Raw genomic sequence first — 25646 nt, 5'->3', positions numbered from 1 at the left:
TACCCACAAGGCTAGGAAAATAGTCCTCTTTTTCCAATTACACATCCGCGTGAGTCCAGATTTTCTTCCTATGCTTCAACCAAAACAGCACATTGCAACAGGGTGAACACAGAAGTAGACGTGAACATCCAGCTACCCTCCGTTCAGCCAAACCTCAAGGAGACTTAAAAGATACAAAACGATAAGACTATTCTGCTAATTTTTTCAGGAAATATATTATTCATTAAAAATTATATTTATGTTAACATATAATGGGTTTATTGTCATTTTTAAATGAATAAAAAATGTATATTTTAGAAATTTCTCAGTTTTACTATCTAATACAGTAAATCTCAGGAGCTATAACACGTAAACGAAGGCTCTTTGTTGTACTGAAGAATCACGAGTGTAAAGGGTTCTTAAGGCCAGAGGTTTGGGAACCACTGTCGTACATCATTTTAAGCGTGGTCGTCTCCTCTGACCCTCAGATTCTGTGCTGCTGTGGATTAATGGAACCCACTCGATCATCTTTTCTTTGTCTATGTGGAATAAATGTGACAGTTGTATCAATATCTGTTCCTTTTAGAAATATTAACTACCTATTCCTTTGAAATTCTTCAACATTAAATTTTAAAGCCTGCTTTTTTAAAATGTAGAAGTTATATGGTTACAGCAAAAAAAAAAAATACAGTTTAGAACCCATAAAATATAGGGTCTTAGAAAAACCTAAAGCATCATGTGTATTTCATGCACTCTAACTAAATTTGCAATTCTAACAACTCCAGCCTTCTGTTTCGTTTCAAAATTCTGTGTTTATCCTAAATTTTAAACAGAAAGAAATGATTTGTGTTCTCGGCTTCATTCTTAACCCAAGCACAGAGTGTCTCAGTAATTTCAAGAAAAAAGAGAGAGAACTTAAGTCGACGATCTGTTTCAAAGGGAGGTGTGTCCGTCTCAGAGTAACAACCACCGGGAGGAAGGAGTCTGCCCCAGAATGTCCCCAGACCCTTCTGCTTCTTGGGGACAGTGCGTCTGTCCCGCGATTGGCAGGGGGCCCGCGCCCTAATAACCATCACTCATTTAAATGAGCGTAAGCTGAGCCAGCTACGGGACATGTGACAGAGAGGTCTGCGGTCATTTCTGCTTAATTTGCTTTTTTCTTTCCTCCTCAGGAACCTAACGGGCACCTTTCCCGACTACCCTGAGGTGGAGGAAGGCGGTTCAGCTATTATTTTTTCTAAGAAGACCCCACAACAGGTACAGATATGCTTGAGAGATAAAGTGTGAATATATCATAATCACATTTCCTTAACCTTTAAAGTTGGTAAGTTCATAGTACTATTAGGTCTTGGTTATTGTCCCACAAGTGCTTACATGAAAATACTTTCGATGTCCGTCGGTCATCGTACACTGAAATTTATTCAACACGAATTTACCCTTTTGCCTGTCTCACCCTTGGACGAGATGTGACGACGTGTGCCGCTCATCTTGGTAAATTCTGAGCAGCTTGATTTCCAGAGCCTTTTAGGTTCTGGTCGCTGCCTCGTCTCCTCTCCCGTCCCCGTCACCCCCTCATCACCACGTAAACCCAGCAGTCCACTCACCACCTCACCCCCCCGTCCTCCGACTGTTAATGCCCTCGTCCAGCGACACCCCTTCCCTGCTTTAGGGTGCTGGTCCCCCCACTGCTTCCCCCGCTGACTTCCTGCACAGCCATCGAGACACAGCTCCTCGCCACATCAGTGATCTTCCGGAGAAGCACCATTTGACCATCGCTGCAGATGCACCAGTGGCGTTTGATGACGTTGACATCAAAAGCCATTTTTAGAAATGCCTTAATCAACTAAAAATAGGAAAACTTGTCTTCACCTTAGAGTATTTATTATGGAAACCAAGAGAAGTTTTTGCACAATTGTCAACAGTGAAGCGTTAGAGCATTGCCCTCAACAGTGAAACTCAAGAAAAGATTACTTGCTATCAGAATTATTAGTTAATATTTCCCTGAAAGTTCTAACAAATGCAATACGATAAGAAAACAAAAAGGAATTGTTAATATTTTAGAGCTGATCATTTTATCACTGTTTTCATATTTTGTGATTATTTTTCTTTAAAACAATAAAATTAACAAGAAATCATATTGACATATTATACAGAATTGTACAGAATTATATTGACAAAATTATACTGAAGAATATAAAAGACGACTTGAACAAATAGACCGATGGATGGTTTTCCCGGATAGAAAGGCCCAGTGAGGTACAAATACACATTATCTTTCTGTGATTCTACACAGTCAATGCAATTTCAATCAAATCGAAAAAAAAAAATTCATTGACAAAATCACTCTCTAGTTTGTAGGGAAGAATGACTGCATGAAAATATCCAAAAGCTTTTGAAAAGGATCTATAATTATGGGGAACTTGCCCTCCTTGATGTAAAGGAAATTATAAAGATAAAGTAATTTAAACATCATGGTATTGGGAAAAGAATAGACCGATAGCAGCAACGACAAAAGTAGCACAGCGTGTGAATGCACGTAGCATTGACTGAACACACGTTCCCCACCAAGTCCTGTGCACTTGCTGTATGTGAACTCATCCAAAACTCCAAACTTAAGAAGATCAAACAATTTGGCCAAATTCAGTCAATAAGTTGTGGAGCTGTTATTCAAACCCAAATAGCCTGACTTCTGAACAGTATGCTCAGAAACCAAGTCAGGGACAAACTGGAATTCAATAACATAACTACGATGTCATAAATAAGTAAGGAAGGGTGGACTATTCACTAAATGCTATCAAGACAACTGGCTCGCCATTGGACAAAATTAAGCAAATCCTTACCTACCTTATTACACAAAATAAATTTTCAATGCATTAAATATTGACATGTAAAATATTAAACCACAAATTGCAAAATGAAATTGTTTGAATATTTAATAGTAGTAGAGAATAATTTTATAAGCATGTCACCATAGACAGAAAGTAAAAAGAGAATAGGATGAAGTATTCGACATCATAAAACGCAAATGGCAAAAAAATATATCATAAATTAAGGTCATAAGATACACTGGAGAAAATATTCGCAACATGTGTGACAATAGGTACCTTTCATATATAGAGAGCTCTTAGAAAATAATAAGAAAAATGTGAACATCTTAGGAGGAAAAAAGGCAAAGAATACAAACAGAAATTTAACAAGACATTTTGCAACTCACTAAGAAAAAAACTTAAGTTATGCATACAATAATGTTACTATATCCTATAAGATTGGTAAAAATTTTAAATCATAATAACTGGAGGTAGCTGGCATGTGAAGAGGCCCATGCACATACATTGATGCCAGATACCTACATTAACATGACCTTTTTCTGAGAAACACAGATCAAGTAAATATCAAAATTTTTAATATGAATTAAAATTTGACCCATATATGCTTTTAAGGAATTTATGGTAAGGAAATAGTAAGACAAGTTGCCAGAGATCGAGACCAACAAACAAACTTTCCCATAAAGGGCCAAATTTTAAACATTCGAGTCTGTGAGACGTGCGTTATCTGTCACGACCACTCATCTCCACCATCGTGGTGAGAAAGCAGACACAGACAGTGTGTCAACGAACGGGCACGGCTCTGTGCCAGTCAAACTTTATTTGTAAGCGTGGACACGGGCCAGATGTCGCCCATGCAGTGTAACGTGCCGACCCCTGCCGCAGGCCGCCGAGGAAGCTGCCACGTCTTCATGTCTGTCACAGCGACACAGCAGAAAGCAGGCCAGCGCTCTTTAACCGGCAGGGAACTGGCGAGGCCACACAGAGCGCTGGCTACGCGGCAGAGCGCACCAGAGCTGTGCCATGGCCGGGACTCCCCGGCCCCTGCTTGGCCTGCGTCTCCCCGCACCCCCCGCACACGCCCTCATGGTCAGTCACATGGCTGCCTCTTTTTGGCGGGAAGTGCTCTTTCCCCATCCCCGGCCAAGTCCAAGGCCGAGGCCAAGGTCGGCTTCCACAGCCCTCCGTCAGCCCTCCGGAGGCCTCCTGTCTGTGTTCTCTGCCCTCCGCGGCCACGTAATGTCCACCCTCCCGTTTGGGAGTTCACCAGGCCCTGCCTGAGGGCCCGTCATTTTGACTTGGTGTCATTTTGCTTTTTATGTTCAAGTCTTGTCCCTCCAGTTAATTCACAGGCACAAGTCACGTCTTGAAAGTCCTTGGCAAGCAGCCAAACACGTGTCGTGTGAGTTTAGAAAGGTAACAGTTACCTGCCGGTGGAATGTCTAGATTGTCCATGAGAAACACCCATGAGTAGAGTTAACATCTACAACCACAGGCAGACTGAAACTAAAAGAGAACCGAGGATGTCTGATTCGTAACAAAAATAAAAAGGAGTGACCACGAAGCGGCATGACTTTACGAGACAGATGGTTGAGGAGCCGGGCTGGCAGAGTGGGGGTCACGGCCCCCTGCAAGGTGGGCTTGTGGCCTGAGGCTGGCTGTGCCCCCCATCTCTACGTTTTATCATCTGCAAATGGAGATCTGAGCAATGGCCACCTCCCCGGACAGGTGTGTAATTAGAGGAGGTGACACGTGCTCTGAGAACGCAGCTGGGCTCGATGACATCTTCCAGAATACTTTAGCGATCGTCACGAATGTCAGTAGGAGGAGGAAGATAAAGTGACAGACCAAGCCCGATCGTTCCAATAACGTACTAAAGAGCCGAGTTTATTTTTAAGAAACAAAAATCGCACAAATATTTTTTTATGAAGTGAGCAGAATCACATTGATATCACATCCAAAAAAAGATGGGATACAAATAGAACCACAGGTCAGCCTTCCTGATGAGTTTTAATGCAAAAATTTTCACCGAAATACCGGCACACCAAAACCGGCAGCACATTAAGTAAGTGAAACAGCGCATCCAAGCACCAGTTATTCCCGACCACAAGAACAGGTCAAGCGGGAAAGGGAATGGACGCGCCCCTCGCATAACGGGGCCCCAAAGCGAAAACCGGAAGCTCATCGCTGTGGATGCTGAACGGGCATCTTACGAATCCAACGTTCATTCTCGGTATTAAAAAATAAAACGACTGGAATGCATGGGTACTTCGTTAACACGGCAAAATATTTCCATCTTAGTTCAAAAGCCAATGTCATGCTTAAGGAAATTCACTAGAAACGTTTTCACTGATGTCAGGAGAAATACAAAGGTGGCCATGGTCACCGTCATCTCGTAGGATCTGTTGAACCCTATTAGACCAAAGAAAGAACATAGAGATATAGAAATTGGAGTGGAAGAGGCAAATTTATCACTTGTTGAAGATGTGTTCTATACTTATAAAAGCAAAGAGAATAAACTGAGAAACTAAACAATCTGAGAAGTCAGATGAGGGTGTTACAAAATTAATATTCGGAAAGCAATGGCTTTTGTAGGTACAGACAGCAGCTAGATAGAAAATAAAGAGTCCATTTACAATAGCAACAACAACACAAAGATAAAATAGCCAGGAATAAACTTAATAAATGAGGGTTTTATGTGAAGAAAAGTTTAAAACATTCTGAGGGATAAAAACAAAGAGATGAAAAAGCATACCATGTGTTTAGGTGTTCAACATCATAAATACTTCATCTCTCTCAAACATCATATTTAAATGTAATATGATCTAAATAAAAATACCAACAGCATTAGTTTGGAGCTCGGGGGTGGGGCACAGGGCAGGTGACCAACCTGATTCTAAACTTGAAGTTGAAAATAAGTAACCTAGAATAACCAGTAAAATTCTGAAAACAAAGGGTAACGAGAAACCAGCCCAATTGTTAAAACAACTTATCAAGAGCCCATTGGTATAAGCAAATGATTAGAAGGATGACACATCAGTGGAAAAGAATAGAAAATCAAGACGTATACCCAAACACACATAGAAATTCGGTATGTAATAAAGGTGGCATCTCGCCTTTCTTGTGTATGAAAAAGGACAGTATATATGGTATTAGAATAACCAGGTTGTCATCTGAAAAAAAAAGAAAATTAAATCACTATCTTTTTATACTTTACCCCAGAATGATTCTGAATGGATCAACGATTTAAATGTCAAACAAAACCAAAAGACAAAAAGACTCGAAGAAGCCAAGGAAGAAATATGTCGTGACCTCATGGCAGGAAAGACCTTTCTGCCTCTGCCACACAGCCCAGGAGTCGTAGAAGAAAAAGCGATAAATTAAGCTACACGCGCACAAAAAAATTTTAGCCTGCGTGGTAGAACCAACCCAAGTAAAATCAAATGACAGATGAAATCCTGGGAGATTTATTTGTAATAAGTATCACAGATAAGAGATCATTTTTCTAATATATAGAGAACTCCCACAGCTCTATAAGAAAAAGATCAATAACCTAATACAAAAAAAAAAAATAGCCAAAGGATATGAAGAGACGGTTCTCAGAAAAGAAAAATCTAAATGGATTTGAAACATAATAAAAGATGTTCAACATATGACAAGATCATTGACCTCACACATACAAGAGAAATGCAAATTAAAACTACACTGACCGGACAAAGTTGATAAATTGAACCTTATCAAAATTCAAAACTTTTGCACTTCAAAAGACACATCAAGAAAATGCAAAGACAAGAACAGACTGGGAGAAGACATTTCAAAACATATACCTGATAAAGGACTTGTATCCAGAATGTATCAAGAACCCTTACATCATCTCAGTAATGAGAAGACAAACAATCCAATCAAAAATTGGCAAAAGGCTTGAATAAACAGTTCACAAAGAAAGATATAGGAATAGCTAATAAACACATGAAAAGATACTCCACATCTTTAGTCACTGGGGAAATGAAAATCCAAATCACAAAGAGATACCGTTTCATACCCACTAGGGGATGGCCGTTATCAAAAAGACAGACGATAACAAATGTTGAGGATGTGGGAAAAGGGACTCCTCATACGTTGCTGGTGGGAATGTAACACAGTGCACCATTTTGAAAAATGACTTTGTCAGGTTTTCAAAAGTTAAACATAAATTTAGCAAGTGACCCAGCAGTCCACGCTAAGGACTCTACCCAAAAGAAATGAAAACACGCGCCCACACCAAAAACAAATTTGTATATATATATGCATAGCGGCATTACTCATAATAGCCAGAACTCAGAAGCGACATAAATGTCCACCAGCTGGCAAGTGGAGAGTGGAACGTGGCGTGCCCGGGCGAGAGAATGTCACTCGGCGACTAGTAAGGGACAGCCGGTGTGCTGCATATAATTCCACTTCTGTGACGCGCTCAGGGAGGTGCATCCGTGGAGGCTCGTGCTTGCTGGGAGCGGGGAGAGGAAAGAGAGAAGGGGTAACAGTTAATGAGGGGGCCCGATCGGGGTGGTGGAAAGGATCCGAAACTGGTTCATGGTGATGGTCCCACAACTTGGTAAATTTACTTTAAAAAAAAATTGTACATTTGGAATGTATAATACGTAAAATATGCCTCAATAAAATTAAATATATTTTTAGAAAATAAAATAAAGCAGGTGGCATGCCAGATTCGGTCTTCTGGACCCATAATTTTCAAAAATAAAAAATAAAGAAGACGGCTGACTTACTAGGCGGTGCGGTGCCCTCCTAAGTTTGGGAGATTTCGCTGTAGTTGAAGAGAATAAGCTAAATAAATTCATTACTGGCATTAAAAAAAAACACACACACACAGAACAACTGTAGTGACAGCATTTTTCCGCCCATGCCATTGGCAAGTATTAACACTCTGTGTCAGCGAGCATGTGGGCAAGCGAGCAGTCGCCCGCATGCCGGCAGACGTGTAAACAGGCACTGCTCAGCGGAAGATCTGACAAGATTACACACGGATGTACAGCTCAATCCAGAATTTCTCCTCTTAGGAATTTATCCTGCAGATATGCTCACACACCTGCAAGATGATATTTGCATGAATTTATTCATGGCAGCGTTGTCGGGAATAGCAAAAGATTGATAATAACCTGCATTTCCAGTCATTGGAGAATGATCAAATAAATTACACTACATCTATGAAAAATTGGACGAGGAACGTCCTTCTGTATTGCGAAGGAAAGATGGCCAAGGTATACGTCATTTAGGAGAAAAATGCAGAACAAAAGAGCATGTACAAAATGCTAACATTTGGACGAGACAACAAATGTGAGCTTATAATATGTATTCGTGTGTATACATGTGAACGTGTGTGTGCACTGTAGTGACGAGCATGAGCGAAATAAACTCAGCATTGCTTTAAAGAATGGACCACTGCGCCACATACCGTTTTTCACGGATGAGGTCGGCAAGCCTGGCACAACAGTGTCAGCGCGCTTCACGTGTGGGATGTGTGTGTACACACATGGAGTTACAGAATCTATGCAGAATGCCTCTAGAAGCACATCTGAGATTTTGGGGTTGGCTTTAGAAAGTGTGTCTTGTTGGCTGGCTCACAGCACGGGGAGAAAACATTTCACGAGTACTCTTCCATAATTCTGAATTATGGACCATGTAAACGTATTATCCATTCAAAAACCAGATTAATAAACGAAGTTAGGATGTAAACAGTACAGTGGGTAAGGCTTTAAAGACGCACTGAATGGTATGCTCCACAAATAAAGCTTTTGTCCTCTTTTTCGACTGCTCACATTTACATATTGTTTAAAGTCTTCACATTTCCAAAAGTTTCTAAACTTCCAAGAGCCGGGACTGCCCGTGCCCCGTACATGCGCAGGAGCTGGGACTGGTTCTGGGGGTCGAGATGAGCCTGGTCCCCAAGGAAAACGTTGCTCTTTTGACAAGGAACTTTTAATCCTGTCCAAAAACACCCCTTTCATTACCAAAAAGTACGCACAACACTTTTTGCGTCACCTTCCCAGCACCCCATCTCGAGCCTCCCCCCACCAAAACCTTCCTGAGAGCCTGGGGGTGGGGGTGGGGCCGCTGGATAGTGTGGAGTCGTATGCACGACTATAGTTTGCTTTGGGTTTTTGTAAAGTCCAGAGGGTGCCAAAATAGCCCTTTGTTCATGATGAAGCTTTTATCGTTTTAAAGGTGTGAGCTTAGCTCCTAAGAATGACATAGGTGTAAATAGCAAAACTATAATACCAGAAAATAGACTTCAGCATCTTAGTAAATCACAGCAAGACAGCATCAAAGAGACTTGCTCCCCGAGGGCGATTTCCTCTAATGTACTAGAGGCGGAGCGACGCAGTGACCTCAGCCCCTGTTAGGATCTCGAGCCTTGCTCACTGGTCTGACTGGGCGGCTGGCACTCACTTCCATTTCTTTCCACTTCGACTACACTGTGTGTCCCGAAACCACGTTTTTTGTTTAACTACACACGTTCGATACTACAGGATGAACCCAGACGTATCGTCTTGCATCTTGCCTCTTTTCTTCTGTGTTATGACACTCGTCCTGGTGACCACCTGTTCGAATCCCAGCCCAGCCGCTTAGCAGCTGGGTGTCCTTGACCAGGCTACTGAACTCTGTGCCTCGGTGTCCGCATCGCTAAAATGGGCCGATGGCAGCTGTGCTCGGCGGTGAACGAGTTAGTCTTTGTGACACTGTCACATCCACGCCTGGTCCAGCGCCAGTGCCATGGATGGACACGCCGATGTCATTTCAGAGCTGAGGAAACCGAGTCTCAGAGAAGTTGTGCCTCCCAGTGATGAGCAGAGCCTGAGGGTCAAACGGGATGTGTGACCTGTCGTCGTCACCCTCCCAGCTCCCAGAATCCTTAGCTCTCTGTCACCGCGAGTGAGAACTCAGCAGACTCTCAACTGGATTGAACTGAATTATATGGTCTTCTACAAACTTGTACTCATTCTTTAGTGATGCTAATCCTATGTGAACCAGGTGCTTTTTAGCAAATATGTTAAAGTTGAGAGGAATAAATGGGTTCGGGTCACCGTAGGAAATGTAAATTGAATGACAGGTGGAAGAAACCAGCACTGACGAGGTGTGTGGTCATTTACGGAGAAGTGACATTATTACAGGAGCAGCTGTCACAACCAGAATTCAGGCAGGAAACAGGTGCGCTCTGCTGGGATCTGGGGACGAGGTGTGGGCACGCCTGGCACTCGGCCGTGGCGGAGGTGTTGAGGGAGCCTCCGCCTCTCTCTCCATCTGCCCTGGGAGACGCGGCTGCTGCCTCCCGCCGAGGCAGAGCGCAGGCGGGAACGCCGGTGACACGTCCCCAAGAGGGCCAGCGTCCGGGGCCCAGCGCAGGGCAGCGAGGGAGCCGGACCCGCACAGACGCTTCCCTCCGGACAGTCTCGTGAGGGCTCCATTAAAACGCCGCCGCTGTTTCTTTTTCACGCTAGGTTATCGGTGATATTATTGCCAACCAAGAAGAAGAGGAAAAAAGCAAACGGAAGAAAAAGAAGAAAAAGGAAAAGAAAGCCAAAAAAAAGGAAAGGAAAAGAACGAAGGAAAAAAAGAAGGTAAGGGGCTCGGAAGGTCAGAGATCGGCGTCGTTTCGGGGTTTTCTGTGTGTGTTTTTCGCTTTTGTTTTGTTTGTTATTTTTTTTTGCTTTGAATCAGTGGGATAATCAAGTTCACGGAGGCAGCAGTCGTTTGTTTCCTAGAAAACCAAGTTTTTCAGTTTTCTTTTTTTATGTTGGTCCACAATCGGTTGCCATCTTTTCTATGATTTACAAAAACCTGTCTGGATGAGGAGTAGTTTCAACAACTCAGAGACTTGCCGTGTGTGTTCACATAAGTGCTAGCTTTGAATTTTCAATCTTCAAAACAAATGGTCCCACCGATCTTTCCGCAAGGGTAGAAATAAAGAAAAACGCTTGGCAAACCAAGCGGCCACTGCAAAATCAAACAGTTGTATCGACTGTGATCAAAGCGAGTTCCTTCAGATTTATCACCTGACGCTGACATCTCGGTGTGTTCTCATGAAAGTTTCTGTTTCTCACTATCCAGAGGAAATCAGAGTTCAGAGCGTGTCACTTCGGGCCAGGCCTCACCTGGTGTGATGGGGTTGGCGGTGGCAGAGGGGGTGGCGGTGGCGGAGGGGCGGCTCGGCAGGTGCTGGTGTCTGGGGACCTTCACCTTGGAGCGCATGGAGAGGTGCAGCCCCGGGCGGTTCTTCATTCACAAAAACTCCTCCGGGGTTGGAGCTCGGGCCGGACGCTCATCCTACCATGCGGACGTGTTGAGATTGGTGTTTTTATACAAATACCGCTTCGCAGCTGCCCCGACCCTGACCGGAACCAGCTTCAAGGCCGTGGTCCCCGTGACTCGGTCGGGGGCAGAGACCAGCCCTAGCTGGGTCACAGCAGCCACGCCCCTCGTGTTCCAACAGGTGGGTTCTGGTGACGCCCAGGCCGAGGACCGCTGGGTGGGGAGCCCCGGGGTGGGGTGTGGCGCCGCGTCACAGCGAGGGGGAAACGCGACGGGGGCCGTGTGGTCACAGAGGACGGTGACGGGAGCAAGGATTCGGGAGCCACGAGTAAGGGGGAGGGTGACAGTGGGCCTGAGATGCGACGCCCAAAGTCCCGGCAGACGCGACGGTGATAAAACCAGCGTATTGTTTGAAATTCGTCGGCATGACCGTGGCTGCGGCTGACGGGGGGCAGGGGACCACCCCGCTCGCGGGTCCCATCTCCCGCTCTGCGACCAGCCCCCACCGGCCCGGCCCCCTGTAGCTGTGCTCCACTGCCGTTTGGGGCGCCACCTCCCCCGCCGCAGTGGGTGCGGAAGCGGCCCATCGGTCGCCCCGTCAGGACCCAGACGCCACTCCCAGCCTCCCAGCCTGTCCCGCCGACCTCTCACACGAAGTCCCTCCCGAGGCATTGTTCCAGGTCTACGGGAGCCGCTCCATGCGAGGTTACTCCCCGCACTGTCCCCCAGCAGCCGCATCCAAGGATGTCACGTTCGGGTACGGAGACCCAGCCCGCCGGCCTCACTGGGACAACTCTGAAGCGTTCTCCTCGCTCCCGGGCTCCCCGTGGGGTCAGCTGATGGCTCCCTTGCCGCGGCATCGCGGTCAGCGCCCCCCTCTACCTGGTGCAGCCGCCCCCCACCCCAACCCCTGCGGGGCTGGTGTTCCCAGTAAACCAGGCCCCGCCTGCACCTGCGTGCGTCCAGGAAGCCCAGCCCACGAGGCCACCAGTGCCTGCTAACCTGCCCCTACCCCAGAAGTTCCAAATTGTTTCCTCCCCCAAAAAACAGCTGACTGGATATAGTCAGTTCTTATAATCTTCCTCTCGCTTGGCAAAGCAATTCTGATGCGGCTCCTAAGAAAAAGGATAATTGGAAGAATTTCAAGTTTATTCTAAGCATCTCTCCCTCTAAATATGCATGAGGGAGTTTGACACACGTAAGTTTTCACTATTAGTGAAGCTTGTTCCATAAAAATCTGAAATTATCAACTATATAATCTAGTCTTTGTCGAGGGAAAGTATTTTTTTAACTGGCTATTAAAGAGTCACTTAATGAACAGTTTGGGACAAAAAGCAAATCTGGGTACATCAGCATTTATGAAGTAGCTGCAAATGATGGGGGACGTTCTGCAGAATTATTTAGGGATGAATTCATGAAAAGTATAAGTCTACAAAGTGGCAGTGTGATTATTAAAAGAATAAATGGTAAGCGTTAGTAAATTTGGTGTGTTTAAATCGTGTGGGCGTGCTTCGTGCAGATCGGAATACCCTTTCCGTTGACTTGTAAAAGTCGTAGTCTAGAATCAATCCTAAAGTATCTGGAAACGTTCCAGAAACCAGCTATTCAAATAAAACACAAAAAAGCAGGGAGAGAAAAAACTGGTTTTATTTAACCTGCAGAGATACTGACTCACCCCGAAACCTGGGTCATGCGGCAGAGCTGCGTGACTGTCCTTTGGGTATTTTTATAACACTTAGTCATTTATCAGTTGTCAGCCCCGTATATGGTCAGATAACTTAGGAAAGACCTACCAAAAAAAAACCGATAGGCGTCTGAACCTCTACTAAGCTCTATAGATAGACAATAAACTCTTCAAAATATCACTCACGTGTAAGACTGAAAGTTCGTGAGTTTGCGAGGTTTTCAGGTGAGCATAAACAGTGGGCAGGAGCCGTGAGAGGCACCTGGAGCGGAAAGGGGTCAGGGACGGGGGATGAGGGACTGCACGCAGGGTTCCGGGCAGTCTCTGGGCCGAAGAACCAGAGGACAACTTCAGAGCACGATGACATGAGGCCAGGGATACTATGTGGTGTTGGGGCCTGCCAAGGTCAGAGCAGGTGTGGGATGGCCGGGGGCTGGGCGGGGCCTTCTGCCTTGGAAGGGAAGAGAGAGGATGGTCTCTGCGGAGTGGCTCAAGCACATCTGAGTTCAGGAGCTGCAGTCTCAGACCCGTGCTGTGTGGACGGGTTTGGGGATGGACCGTGGGCGAGGAAGTGACCGAGGCAGGGAGGCCGGTTAGGCCCCGGGGAGTGGCAGAGACCGGAAGCAGGGTCCCACCCGGGGACAGTCGTGCGCCCGGTCCGAGCCTCTAGAAGCTTGCGTCCAGCTCCATGGGAGAGCGCGTTTGCAATCGGACGTCATTCACAAGGTCGAGAGAGAAGCGAGGGCCTGCGGGAGTGAGGAGGAAATGGGAACGTCCAGCGGAGGGCGGGAAGGGCTGGGCTCCCGGGCGACAGCGCAGCACCCCGCCTGCCCCGGCTCACCAGGGCACAGTTGCCCTGTCATGACTGCCTCCCGCTCCACCTCAGCCCCCTCCCGGGGCCACCGCCACCTGTGTGTAAGTGTCACAGAGTGACCTGCCCAAAACACCTCCCCGCCCAGAGCGGCGGGGGAGGGGGGCTCCCCTCGGGCTCCCCGCTAACAGGAGTCTGAGGATTAATGGCCATTCCTGGGGTGTCTTGACATGTTTGCACCTGGAGATGACGGGAAGGGAGTTTGGCGTGTGAGCTTGCAGGTTTCTGTGTCCTGCTTGGGGACAGAAATATGAGGAAAAAGCAGGGCCATCGTGGTAGATCTTTGTAATTGTACACAACAGGATCATTTTAAAACAAAATAGCTGTGACTAGTGATCTTGCATTCATTTGATCAAAGAACTTTATAAACAATTTAACATTTAAAATATGAAAGTTTTCAATTTCTTACCTGGATTTATCTGGAGCCCCTCTATACCAGCGGTCCCCAGCCTTTGTGGCACCAGGGACCGGGGCTCCTATGAGAATCTGATGCCTGAGGAGCTGAGGCGGAGCTGAGGCGGTGATGCCGGCGTGGGTAGCGGCTGCAGATACAGATGAAGCTTCCCTGGCTCGCCCGCTGCTCACCTGCTGTGTGGCCGTGGGTGCAGGGTCCCCTGCTTTATACAGAGATACCAAAGGAATAAAAACAGACCCGTACAAGACTTTTAATCTTCAGTTTGGGGCTATTGGAAGGGAAAATATCGAAGCACCACAAACACCTTCAAAGACGAGCTTCTAAAACTTAGTTTTTCATCCATAGGCAAGGGAGTGAACTTCAATCCAAACTTTATACCTTATGTAAAAACTCACTCAAAATGGACCACGGACTTAAATGTAAAAGTATAGAACCTGTAGAGGAAAACGGAAAACATGTTCAGGATGAAGGCTAGGCATAGAATTCTTAGACTTGTCACCAAAAACACAATCCATAAAAGGAAAGGTCGATAAACGATTTCATCCGAATAAAAACCTTTTGCTCCATAAAGTGAAGAGCATGAAAAGACAAGCTACGGACTGGGAGAAAGTATTTGCAAACCATCTGTCTGACAAAGGACTTGCATCTCGAATCCATGCAGAACTCTCAAAATTCAACAGGAAAGAAGGAAATCAGTCTTTCTCCCGGATCTTGGTTTTAAAGCCACCTCTGATGCATGAGGGACCGTGGGTAAAGAGGTCCCCTGTTCGGGCGCTTCGTAATGGAGGAGGATGCGCGTGACAGATTGCCAGACGTTTTCCACGAACCTGTGGCGGTGGCTGCAGATGTGCCTCCCGCAGTCGGCCGTGCAGACCTCACAGGAGTTCTAGAAACAAAAGTACGGAAAAGGAGTACCGTGCAGTCCGTCCTTACAACTCTGTTTTCTGTGTTATTTTTCAAGCCGTACGTTAAACCGTTAAAGCGTTTGGAACTATTATAAACGGTTTGGGCCTGTCCATAACAGGTGAATAGTGGAGAGTCTCTAAATTTGCTCCAGCCATAACATGCTTGACTTAGTGCTAAATCCTTCTGGAAAGATCCTTGTACCTACGTACAGCGTGATTAGTTTAAAGTGTTAGGTCATCTGCGGCGTCACCCAGCCACCTCTGTGACCACAAGGAGGGGCATCGCACCGAACCATTGAGCCACGTTCTGCCAGCCACGTTCTCGTATTATTTTAGGGTATTTCGAACCAAAGTTCGCACCGCCTCACAGAGATGCAAAGTGAGTGTTGTGATTCCCAACGGCTGTGATCAGGGATAATGTCACCGTCACGGACGCATGCGTATTGAGCGTCTCCGGTGTCCCCTGACATACATTGAGAGAGGACGATGTGATATCCTTCACCAGGGAGACGGGGGTCCTGCGAGTGACTCCCTGAAATTGTTCGTAAACTCTTCTGTGAAGGGGCATCCCCTGGGAAGGGTGCGCGTACGTGTTCTCTGTGTTTTCGAAGGATCTTTCTCCCTAAAATGTTGAAAAGCACGGCTGACACTCAGTTGTACAGGCGGTTGCACTAGATGAAGGGGATGGTGATGCAGCTGTTTTTTCCTTTGACTTTTAGAATTTTTATGGCATTGTCATGATTGCGTCCTTTGCAATCAATAAGCATTTTTGCAAAACATGCGGCGAGGCTCGGCCGCTAGCTGGCGGGAAACGCCACGGGCGGGCTCAGAGGAGCCGCTGGGGAGCCGGCCCCAGCCTCCCGGGCCTCCCCGGCGGGCGTCTGCGCAGAGCAGGCCGTCGGTGATGTTTATAACATTTTGAATGCGTGGAAGGGCTGGACTGTATCTAGGCTCATTGGACTTAACAGGCTGGCGATGTGGGCTCCCTTAGGCCAGCTGGAGGTCAGAAGGGTGGGGCGCAAGGTGGGGCGCAAGGTGGGCGCACAGCAGGAAGCGCGGCAGGTGTGGGCTGGTGCTGGGGAGTTCTCACTGTGACCGGTGAGGACCGGCACCCTGTCCATCTCCGTCTCGAAGGAGTTCGAATGGAGGCTGGCTCTACGTTCCCACCTGCTCCCCTCCGGCTGGTCCACCTGTGTGTTTCCTGTCTCAGTGGAGAGAGAGCCCACGTGACCGGCTGGGGGGCGTGGCTGGCCAGCCCAGCTCCTGGGGGTCAGGCTGCACCCCAACAAGGGCCTCCCTCTGTTTAGACACTCTCCAGCCACTTGGCTGAGCAGAGAGGGCTGGGGGGGAGCGGCCGAGAAGTTTCCTCAGAAAGGGACGTGGCCAAGGCGGCACCACGACAGAATGCAGTGGACCTGGGCGACCCCACCAAGGAGAAGATCCGGGAAAAATGTGACTTTGGAGCCGAGAGGGTAAGGGAAACCTCCTCATGGAATTGTGCAAGTGAGCGAAATAGTAAATGTTTAAAACAGCAACCAAGGAAAGGGATTCGTCTGTAATAAACTTCAAGGGAGAAATATGTCTTTTAGGAAGAAAGCAAAACCTTTCCGCCCTGTTTCAGCATCCAGCAGAGAGAGGTGTCTCCGGGAACTGCCGGTCTCATCAGCTCACGGGGAGCTGCACCCCGTCAAGTCGCAGCGCATCTGGCATTCGCTGTCATTCTCTGCTGTCCGGATCAGATGTCCCCAAAGCTGGCCTTACAAGATTCTGCGCCCCTAGAGAACCTAATATTTATTATAGAAATAAAGCTGCATGAATAGAGCCATAAATCTCATTTTCACTTATAAGCCTTAAGCACCTGCTTAGGGACCAGGCGCGGGCTCGTTCCACAGAGGGTACAGATGATCGGCAAGATGAGGCCCTTTTCCTTGGGGGCCCCACAGCCCAAGGGGGCACTGAAGACGTGCACACAAACCGCCAGTCATCCATTCAGAGAAGCAGACGCCAGCAGGTGCGAGCGGTCCTCACCTGGGAGAGTCCCAGCAGCCTCACGGAGGAGGGGACACCTGCCTCCAACGTAAGGGGAATTTTCCGCAGAAGAAGGAAGATGGTCACAGAGAGGCATCCCCGCCTCCCCTCTGGCCTGCCCCACACTCTGGCCAGAGTGACGTCGCCTCAAGCAGATCCATTCACACCAGGCTCCTGCTCGCAAACCAAGCTCCGAAGAGCACGGCCCCGTGGCCTTCCAGGGCCCATCCTCTCCGCCCCCCTCCCTCTGCCGGCCCCGGCCTCGTGTCTGCCCACACTGTCTGGCCCAGGCCCGCTGCACTGAACTTCCGGTTGTCCAAACGGAACGTGGCCTTCCCAGCCCAGACGCACACACCCCCTCTGCCAAAAACACCCTCCACTCCACTCCCCTCCCTGGAGTGCCACTCGCCCCATGAAGGCGTGTGCTCATCCCCCCCGGGGACAATCGAGTATCCACAACAGAAATGACAGGGATGGTCAGTAACACGTGGACTAAAAAGTCGAAAGATGCAGGGTCCTTGGTGATCCCTGGAGAGAGATCACAGTAACGTCTCTGAGAATGCTGGGCTCATTTTAAATTTCCCTTCTGTCCACGAATGATCTCTTTTATCCAGGGACATGCTTTATTTCATGCTGGTCTCTCTCTCGCTTCTCTCGCAGGTTTTTCTCGAATGACTGGGTCTCCTGGGAGCCCAGATGGGCAGTAGCCAGCCCCGGGGACCGGGCGGGAGGGGGCTTTGTCGCAGCGGGCTCTGCTTTCCCAGGGGTCCTGGAAGGTGGGGCGGTTGCTCTGCAGGCTTCGTGCCCCCTGGTGTTCCTGGGTTCGAGCTCCCTCCCAGAGTCGGCAGGGCAGGTGGCGTCCTTGGGTGCTGTGAACGCTGTGGTCCCGGGCGGGCCCTCCGTGAGGTGGGGGTCTTCTCCAGCACCCTCGCCGCCCCCCATAGCTCTTACCACCGTGAGCTGTTGCTTCACGTCTTCCCTCCTGCGTGGGGAGTGGGCGACGAGGGGTGATACACGAGAGTCCATGCGCAGGTGCTGCCCTGTCCCCAGGTGTGTGAGCACATGGTGGGACACGTCCCGTGCCCAGGGTGGCTTGTGTGGGCTGCTCTGAGCTGGGGCTCGGGGTGGCTTCTTGGCCCAGGTAGGGGACAGGCTAGCGGGAAGAAGGAGTAGCCAGGTGTTGGCTCAAGCAGAGAGCTGGCCAGTGGCCGAGCAGCCCACAGACAGCAGCAGCATCCACGCGGGGTCACGGACCGTGGTGAGGGAGGTGACGAGATCTAACGCAGGGTGCACAGTACTGCAGGGGACACGACAGGAAACTGGTGCCACGGGCACCCCACGAGCCTGTAGGGGGAGCCAGGTCTCTGGAACCACCCGTGGCCTGGTCGGTGGACACAGCACACCCCCTGTCAGACTGGCCATCAGGGAAACTGCCCAGGACGGCAGGCGAGGGGCCGGAGGGGAGGGCAGGGTCTCCGTGCGTTACCATAGAGACGGAAACCACAATGATGTGTCTTTTACTGTCGAGTCTCGACAGATGCGATACGCCAGAGATTAACAAAACATTGTCTGCTTCAACAGGAAGAAGACGAGGGGTGGAAGATGTCACCAAGTGTTTTCCTTCATACGATAGAGGAAGGAAATAACATGTACAAAGGTCAGTTTGGGAGGATATGCGTGACAGCCGAGGCGCCCCTGTGACCCCAGCCCTGACGCCCAGCCTCTGGCGGGGGGACGAAGTGCCCACTCACGAGAGGCTGCAGACACGTGGCTCACGGCAAAGCTCTGTCCGTCTCCATTTCAAATGTGTGTGCCTTTGGGTGCCTTATGAACTGGTACATAATTGGTAAAAATCAAGCTGTTAATAGGCTGGGGACATCATCTAAACCTCCACCCGGTTTCCAGCCGCTGAAACGTCACGTGGTCTCCCGCTGGGAGTGAACGGGACAAAGGTCGGTCCCGGGCCGTCGAAGCCTAGGAAAGCAACACGGTCCGTGCGGCGCGGCGTGTTCGCCCGCGGGACCGAGGCCCGTGCGACACCCACACGCGGTTGTTCCGCCCGCTGCCCGCGTCGTGAGCGCGGCCACGGTCTGGCCACGCGGGCCCGCGTCGGACTGGCCTTTCGGGCGTTTCCACGGCGATGTCCTGGAACCTCTGGGTCCGCGCCCCCTCGGGGTGATCCCAGCACAGAATGGCCTCGCTGACCCCGCTCGTTAGCGCTGTTTGGGAATCCCCGAGAATTCGGGGGGTTCCGAACCCCAGCGGCGGGCGTGCCTCCTTCCTGGTTCCGGTCTTAACCCGGACGGCGCCAGCCCGGTTATTTACTTGACGTATGTTTTTTAATTTGACGCATGGTTTTACTCCCGTAAACTGAGCCTCGTCCTCGGCCCCGGCCCCAGGGACACTACAGGTCACTATGCTAGTTACACAAAGCGAGAATGTCCCCACGCCCCCTGGAATGCAGCGACGGGGCCCCACTCTGCGCGACACACCGAACTGAGGCAGGAGCGGAGGGAACGGTGGCAGCCAGCGTGTGGCGGTGGCTTTAACTGGGGAGAAGGGGCAGAAGGGGAAAATGTTACATTTATCGGGGGCCCGAGACATGCGAGGCTTCGTGTCGTCCGTGCCCATCTCAGGCCTCGCAGCACGCGGCACAGGTGAGCATCTCTGAGGCTCTGCCGGCAGGTACGGAGTTCATCAGCTCCTCGGCCAGCCGCAGTGCAGAGCAGCCCCTGTCAGAAACACCCACTCGCTCACATACTCATTCAACAACCATCGACTGTCTCCAGCGTGCCAGGCGCAGGGCTGGCTGGAGATACGAAGACGCCACAGGCCATCGGCATGCTGGCGACGGATGGGGTGGGGACAGTGGCACACGTGGGCGGCTCGCGTGAGTTAGGCTGGCGGCGGCAGCGTCCCGTGGGCCCAGCTAGGAATCGCGGTGATGCACACGACGGGGTCCCAGGCCTGGCCGAGGGGCCACCAGCCCTCGGGAGTGTCCGCAGCGAAGCTCGTTGGTGAAGACGCCACGGCGTCGTCTTCGGCCTGCGCGGCCACCCCGTTCGTTTCGTACTCTGCGCCTCTGGCACCGACCTGTGGTTTTCCGCACCTTGGACTCGTCGGACCCTGCAGTGGTCACTTCCTTCGGAAGACGCCCCTTGGTCCCCATCCGCTGTCCGCCCTGGGCCGCCCTTTGCCTTTCCTGACGACGTGCCACTCCCTCGTTTTGTGGAGCCCGTCCCCCAGGATATCTTGAGAAGGAGATTTGGGCGCCATGTGCATCCAGACATTGTCCTACGCCCCCTTCGGTGACAGTTTCCCCCGGGGCTAGGAGGGCTCCCTCCCGCTCTGATGTAACTATGTGGGGAAAACAAGGGAGGAGGATGGGAGCCGGGTCTGAAGCCTAAACCTCCGAGGAGCCGGGCCGGCTCGTTGTTCGACGCCAGGAGGACAGAGAAGCAGCTCAGAGGGCGCGCGAGGCCCGGCCGCCTCACCCCCGCTCTGGGGGGCTGGGTGCTCCCACCCCCACGAGCCCGTCACGCTGGCACCACAGAGCCCGCGTGGCCTGTCCCCCGTGCCTGGGGTGCTTGTCCCGAGAGGCACCTGGGACAAGCGTCTCCCCGCCTGACCCTGTGCCCCACCCTTGGCCTGGCTCTGCTTTCGTCCCTGTGGCTTCTCCGTGTGTGTCCCTGTCTTCCCAATGGGACTCCAGGCCCGGGGGGCCTTCTGCTCCCAGTCCCTTGGGGGGCAGTGCCTGGCCCACGATCAGGTTCCACAAAGTCATGAATTTAACAACTTATGGATAAAGTATCATAAAATAGGTAGTGTGTGAATGAGTCAGGTTTATGAATACGTCCGAATTTCCACAGTGCATTGTATAATGAATGAATGATACATGGGGACGAGTGTCCTTGGGTGATGGCACGGAAGACAGTTTTATTAAAATCTTTTAACACCCTCTGACTTTAATGTGCATGCATTATTTTGATAAAAGCAATAATTAATTTTGGGGCAAGCTAATGCTCCCATGGGAAGCCAAGTCTTACAACCTGTGCCACCACCACCCTCCCCCCCACCCCCCACCAGAAAATCTCCCCGAGACTCTCTGCACCTTTTGTGCAATATCTGTTTCCTTTAAGGTTAAAAAAAGAAACCCACACAGTGGTCCGTTGGGAGCAGGACACACGAAGTGTCATTTCCTAGCTGGACGTTGCGGCATTTCATGAGATATCTGCCAGGTCTCTGGTCCCTTAAAGAAACTAAATGTCTTCGTCTTTGACCTCTTTTCTTAAAAATCAAAGGTTTTCGCTTTCAAATAAAACATTAGCATTTTAATCGCTGAGATTAAGCCCCGTCCCTTGTCACACACACACACACACACACCCCCCACGTGTGAAAGCGCTTTTCACAGGCGGAGAAAAGCTCATTCTCTGCTGGAGGGGAGGGGGCAGGGCTTGCCCCTGGAGGACCGTGAATAGCTTCCTGCATTTATAAGCAGCCATGAAATTCTTGAAGGGATTGAGAAGTGCCCTGTGCAGAAGCGTCACGTGAAGAGCGAAGTCTCGGAGGCGGCAAAGTCGTGTGAACGAGCTGGAGGTGCCGTTGGCACCGCTCTATTTGTAAAATCTGCTGCCAGCGCCAGGATGGGCAGACGCGTTCACCTCAGTAACCGCATCTTGGTTTCCTTCGTGTGGACAGGTCCTTGTCCCTTCACTATTAAAGGCACCGCTTCCGGTCTGGGTGAATCTCTCGAGCGACTTAAAGCAATTTCACTTTGAACTAAATGAAACAGGTGCGTTTGCCGTTGGAGAAGATTTAGCCATCGTTCCAGGGGACCTCCGTTAGGAAGGAGCCCTTATGAGTTAATAGTACATTTATTATTAAAAAACAGTGCACGTTTAAAACTTTCGGGGGAAAGCTTACGATTTTAAACACATTTTTTTAAAAGCATACTATTTCTACATTCCTGTTTTCTGCAATTTAAGTTTATGCACTTTTTAGCAAATGCCCTAGAAAAAAGCGTAAATTAACTGTGCCTTTGGTGTTCCCGCCCCTGACACGCCAACCACAGATTCGACTTCTACAGACTCAGGGCAAAGAAAAAGCTCAAACACTTATGACTTAAGGCAATTTTCACACTAGTGAGATGGTGTAGACGATTTATGCAACGTATATTTTTCACGCCCTGACTGATAAGTGGCAGGCGGGGGCCCTCTGGCTGGCACGCACTCATGCGAAGTTTGGCCCCGGCTTTCCAGCCATTGGCTGTGCGCCCACTCCTGCCACGCGCGGCCCCCGTCGGCCTTGTCTGAGTCCCCTCCGCCTTGGTCTTCGCACTCAGTCCCAGGCGGGCCACCTGCCCTGTCTGGGTGACGAGCCCCGTGAGCGTCTCCTTCACGTCTTCCTGGCAGAGGCTGTTCCCGCGGTCGGGGGGCGCGAGGCCGCTGAGCCTGGGTCCTCGCTGGCCCTGAGGTCCAGGCGGGCTGTGTCCCCTCTGGCCCTGCTGCCGAGCCAGCGGTCCTGGAGGGAGTGCGGGGGCCGCCCGACCTGAGGGTGGCACTCGGCTTGCAGTGACCGTTCCCGAGCATCTCCGCGCCGGCACCCGGGAGCAGTGTCAGGGCCTCGGCCCAGCTCGCTCACTCAACCTGCACTTTTGGGGGACGAGCTGCGTCCCTGCGCCCCGTCCTCCTGCGGCACCCTGTGCTGCGGGGTCCCGGCCCAGATGGCTCTCGGGGGACACGCACTGCCGCGCCGTCCGTCTTTGCTTTGCTGACGTGTCTGCTCCTTGGGCGCGGTTGTTTCTGGGGTATCAGTTGCCCCACGTGGTCCCTCCCCTTGGGATGAGAGCAGAGGTTCCCCCGACCCCTCGCCATGGGCCCTGCGCCGGGTCGGACGGCCGGAGCCCCGCGGGCGGCCATCCTGTCGTCGCCGGCTGTGTGTCAGGTCTCCGTGCCATTTTGCTCTTTCTCTGCAGGATCTGCAGCTTTTCCTGGGTCACGCCAGGTCCTGTCCCCGGTCGTTGGTCGTTTCATTTCTCAGCTCTCCTGCCTCGTCCCCTCCCCATCCCCTCCCCCGTCCTCTGTGACTATGCAGACTCCGCCCTCCTTTCTCATCCGCTCGCCTACCTGACTTTTCGGCACCTTCTCGTCTCTCTGTCTGCATGGGGGCCACCTCCCGCTCTCTGTGCCCACCCCCCACGGAGGTTTCTGCCTGTGACTGTCGTTCTCTGTCCGGTTTAAGCCCCGCCCCTCTCCTCCGTCAGCTCCGGCAGAGGGCCACGCTCCCGGCCAGGCTCAGGGTCCCACGCTGTGCCCGTAGGGGAGACCGTGGCCGAGCACCCTCCATCCCACTCACTCACACCAGCACCTACCACCCTAGCCGTCACCACCGTCAGACGGAGGTGGGCCGCCTCTGCCTGGGCCTGAGCCCGCAGCCGCCCTCCCGCGTTGGGGCGCTCACTGGGATTCCTGGGGCGCATTTCCCTAACCGTCCTCCTAGCTACCAGGGCGAGGCACGAAGGACGTGTAAAACACATGTGACTTCACAAACATCCAAAAAGTAATTCGCTAGCACAGCTGCCGAATCGGGGAAGTCACGGGTACTCATGAGGCCGGCTTCGTCTTTTAGTAGGAGCCAGATAAAGTACTGGTGAGTCGAACTGGCAACAGAATCTTTCATGTTTTAGTGAATCGTTTGAATCATGAAAGTTGTATAAAACTTATTACAAAACTTATCACCCCACGAGTGTATAATTGTATAACCCTACACTTCACACACCGTGGTTACATTGTCATCACGCAGTAGGATACTGTGGGTATCACACTTTCTTATCTGGTGTTTTCGCGTTAGCGGTTTTCGTCTTTATTGTTTAGACATTAAATTCCACGAGCTCATTTCTTCCGTTTGGGAAGCGGAAGAAGAGGACACGTGCCTCCCATCCCTCCGGACTGTTTTATTCGAATTTCATGTCATGCGATACGATGGGAAACTGAACTTGCCGTTTATGTCTCAGTAACCGCTTTCATCGATCTTGGCGTTGGGAGACATTTTGATTTTCCTTTTCTTTATCCTCCCGGGGCATAGACATGTGGAAGGATAAAGACGAATCGTGGAATTTCCTCCAGGACTATGACCCGGAACTGATCAAAGAGGAAAAGCGGAAGGAACTGGAGTCGGAGATCAGGTTACAGGTAGGGCCGGGTTCTCGGGCGCTGGTGACGAGCCACTCGCTGCAGTGACTGCCCGTTGTCGCAATTTCCTCTTTATTCCCTACCCAGACTCTAAGCTATTTTTAAACGTCACAAAGAAAAAACGCAGGGAATGCAAAGTCGCTGAAGACAGGGATGTTTTCTATTCACCTAGGTCGATGAGTTGATGAGACAAGAACTAAAAAACTTAAAACTAGCCGTGAACAGAGAAAAGGAACTTCTGGCCAAGACAGGAAAGAAGAAAGGAGGTAAAAAAGTGAGTAGCACATGAGCACGGGGAGGGAGGAGGCCCAGGGAGGATTCCGAGGCGAAGAGTGGCCGCGCCACACCTACAGGGCGCGGCAGGAGTGCCACCTGGCCCGCCACTGGTCCCTGGGCTGCTTCCCGAGGACACAGGCCTGCCTTTCCTGAATCTACCTCTTGTCACCATGAGCCCTCGGGGCTGTGGGCTCGGGAGTGGTATGAATTCAACAGCCTGAGAGTTACCTCCCCGGGCCGTCCTCACTGCAGAGTCCTGTCACCCAAACTCCTCCCACGGGATGGGGATGACAAGGGGAGCCAGTGCATGTGCTCCCAGTGCCCACCCAGCTCCCCTATAGGCAGGCCTGTCTGGGGGCAACGACAATAAGCAAGTTCTTTGGGGGTAGGGGGAGAGCGTTGGAAGAATTGAATTTTAAATTGCCACCGATCCATCTCACAGCAGTTTAGAGTAGCCAGTTGGATCCTAGTATTCAAAGTTCACTTACTAGGGCCCGCGGGAAATTGACAGGGGCTCTGACCCAGTTCCTGGCTCAGAGCCCCTGTCAATTTCTAAGGGGTAAGAGCACCTGGAGTGTTTACTGCTCTGATGAGCTGACTCTGGGGGGACTCCGAGGCCCAGGAGGGGCAGTGGTCATCAGGAAGACCAAGCCATAATTAGAAGCCTAGAGGTTTCAGTCTCACCCCAATTCTTGAGAGAAGGGAGACAGGCCGGAAATGGAGTATATAGTTGACCGTGCCTGTGCGAGGAATCCCCCATAAAAAACCCCAGCAGTGGGTGGGGTTCAGAGAGCTTCCGGGATGGTTGGTGAACACATCCACATACCAAGAGGACGGCACACCCCGACTTCACAGGCACAGGGCCCCCTGCACTCGCGACCCTCCCAGACCTCGCCCCGTGCACCTCTCCGTCAGATTCTTTGCCTATATCCTCTATAACATCCTTTAATAAACTGGCAAATGTAAGTAAGTGTTTCCCGGAGTTTTGTGAACCATTTTAACAAATTAATGGAACCCGAGCAGGTGTCGTGGGAACCTCAGATTTATAGCCAGTTGGTCCGAAGCACCAACCACGATGTCACAGTTTGGTGTCGGTAACGATTCACAGCATCCAGCCACCTCCTTCGCCGCTTCCATACTCACCAGGCAACCTTCTGCTGACTTATTGT

General features: G+C 50.4%; 1 protein-coding gene across 2 annotated transcripts in view; it reads left to right on the top strand.

The window, feature by feature from the left end:
- The window catches only part of DRC11 (dynein regulatory complex subunit 11), a 122793-nt gene that overhangs the window by 52335 nt on the left and 44812 nt on the right, over positions 1-25646 (top strand). For both annotated transcript variants that reach the window (XM_039860224.1, XM_039860213.1), the window contains 5 exons: positions 1152-1236; positions 10298-10417; positions 18593-18668; positions 24095-24201; positions 24374-24475. In XM_039860224.1, coding sequence (XP_039716158.1) covers positions 1152-1236; positions 10298-10417; positions 18593-18668; positions 24095-24201; positions 24374-24475 — 490 coding nt within the window. The remainder of the gene's footprint in view (positions 1-1151; positions 1237-10297; positions 10418-18592; positions 18669-24094; positions 24202-24373; positions 24476-25646) is intronic.

This window comes from Pteropus medius, unplaced genomic scaffold (assembly GCF_902729225.1).
Source record: "Pteropus medius unplaced genomic scaffold, Ma_sr-lr_union100, whole genome shotgun sequence".
NCBI lineage: Eukaryota > Metazoa > Chordata > Mammalia > Chiroptera > Pteropodidae > Pteropus > Pteropus medius.
This window is presented reverse-complemented; position numbering and strand designations above follow the sequence as displayed.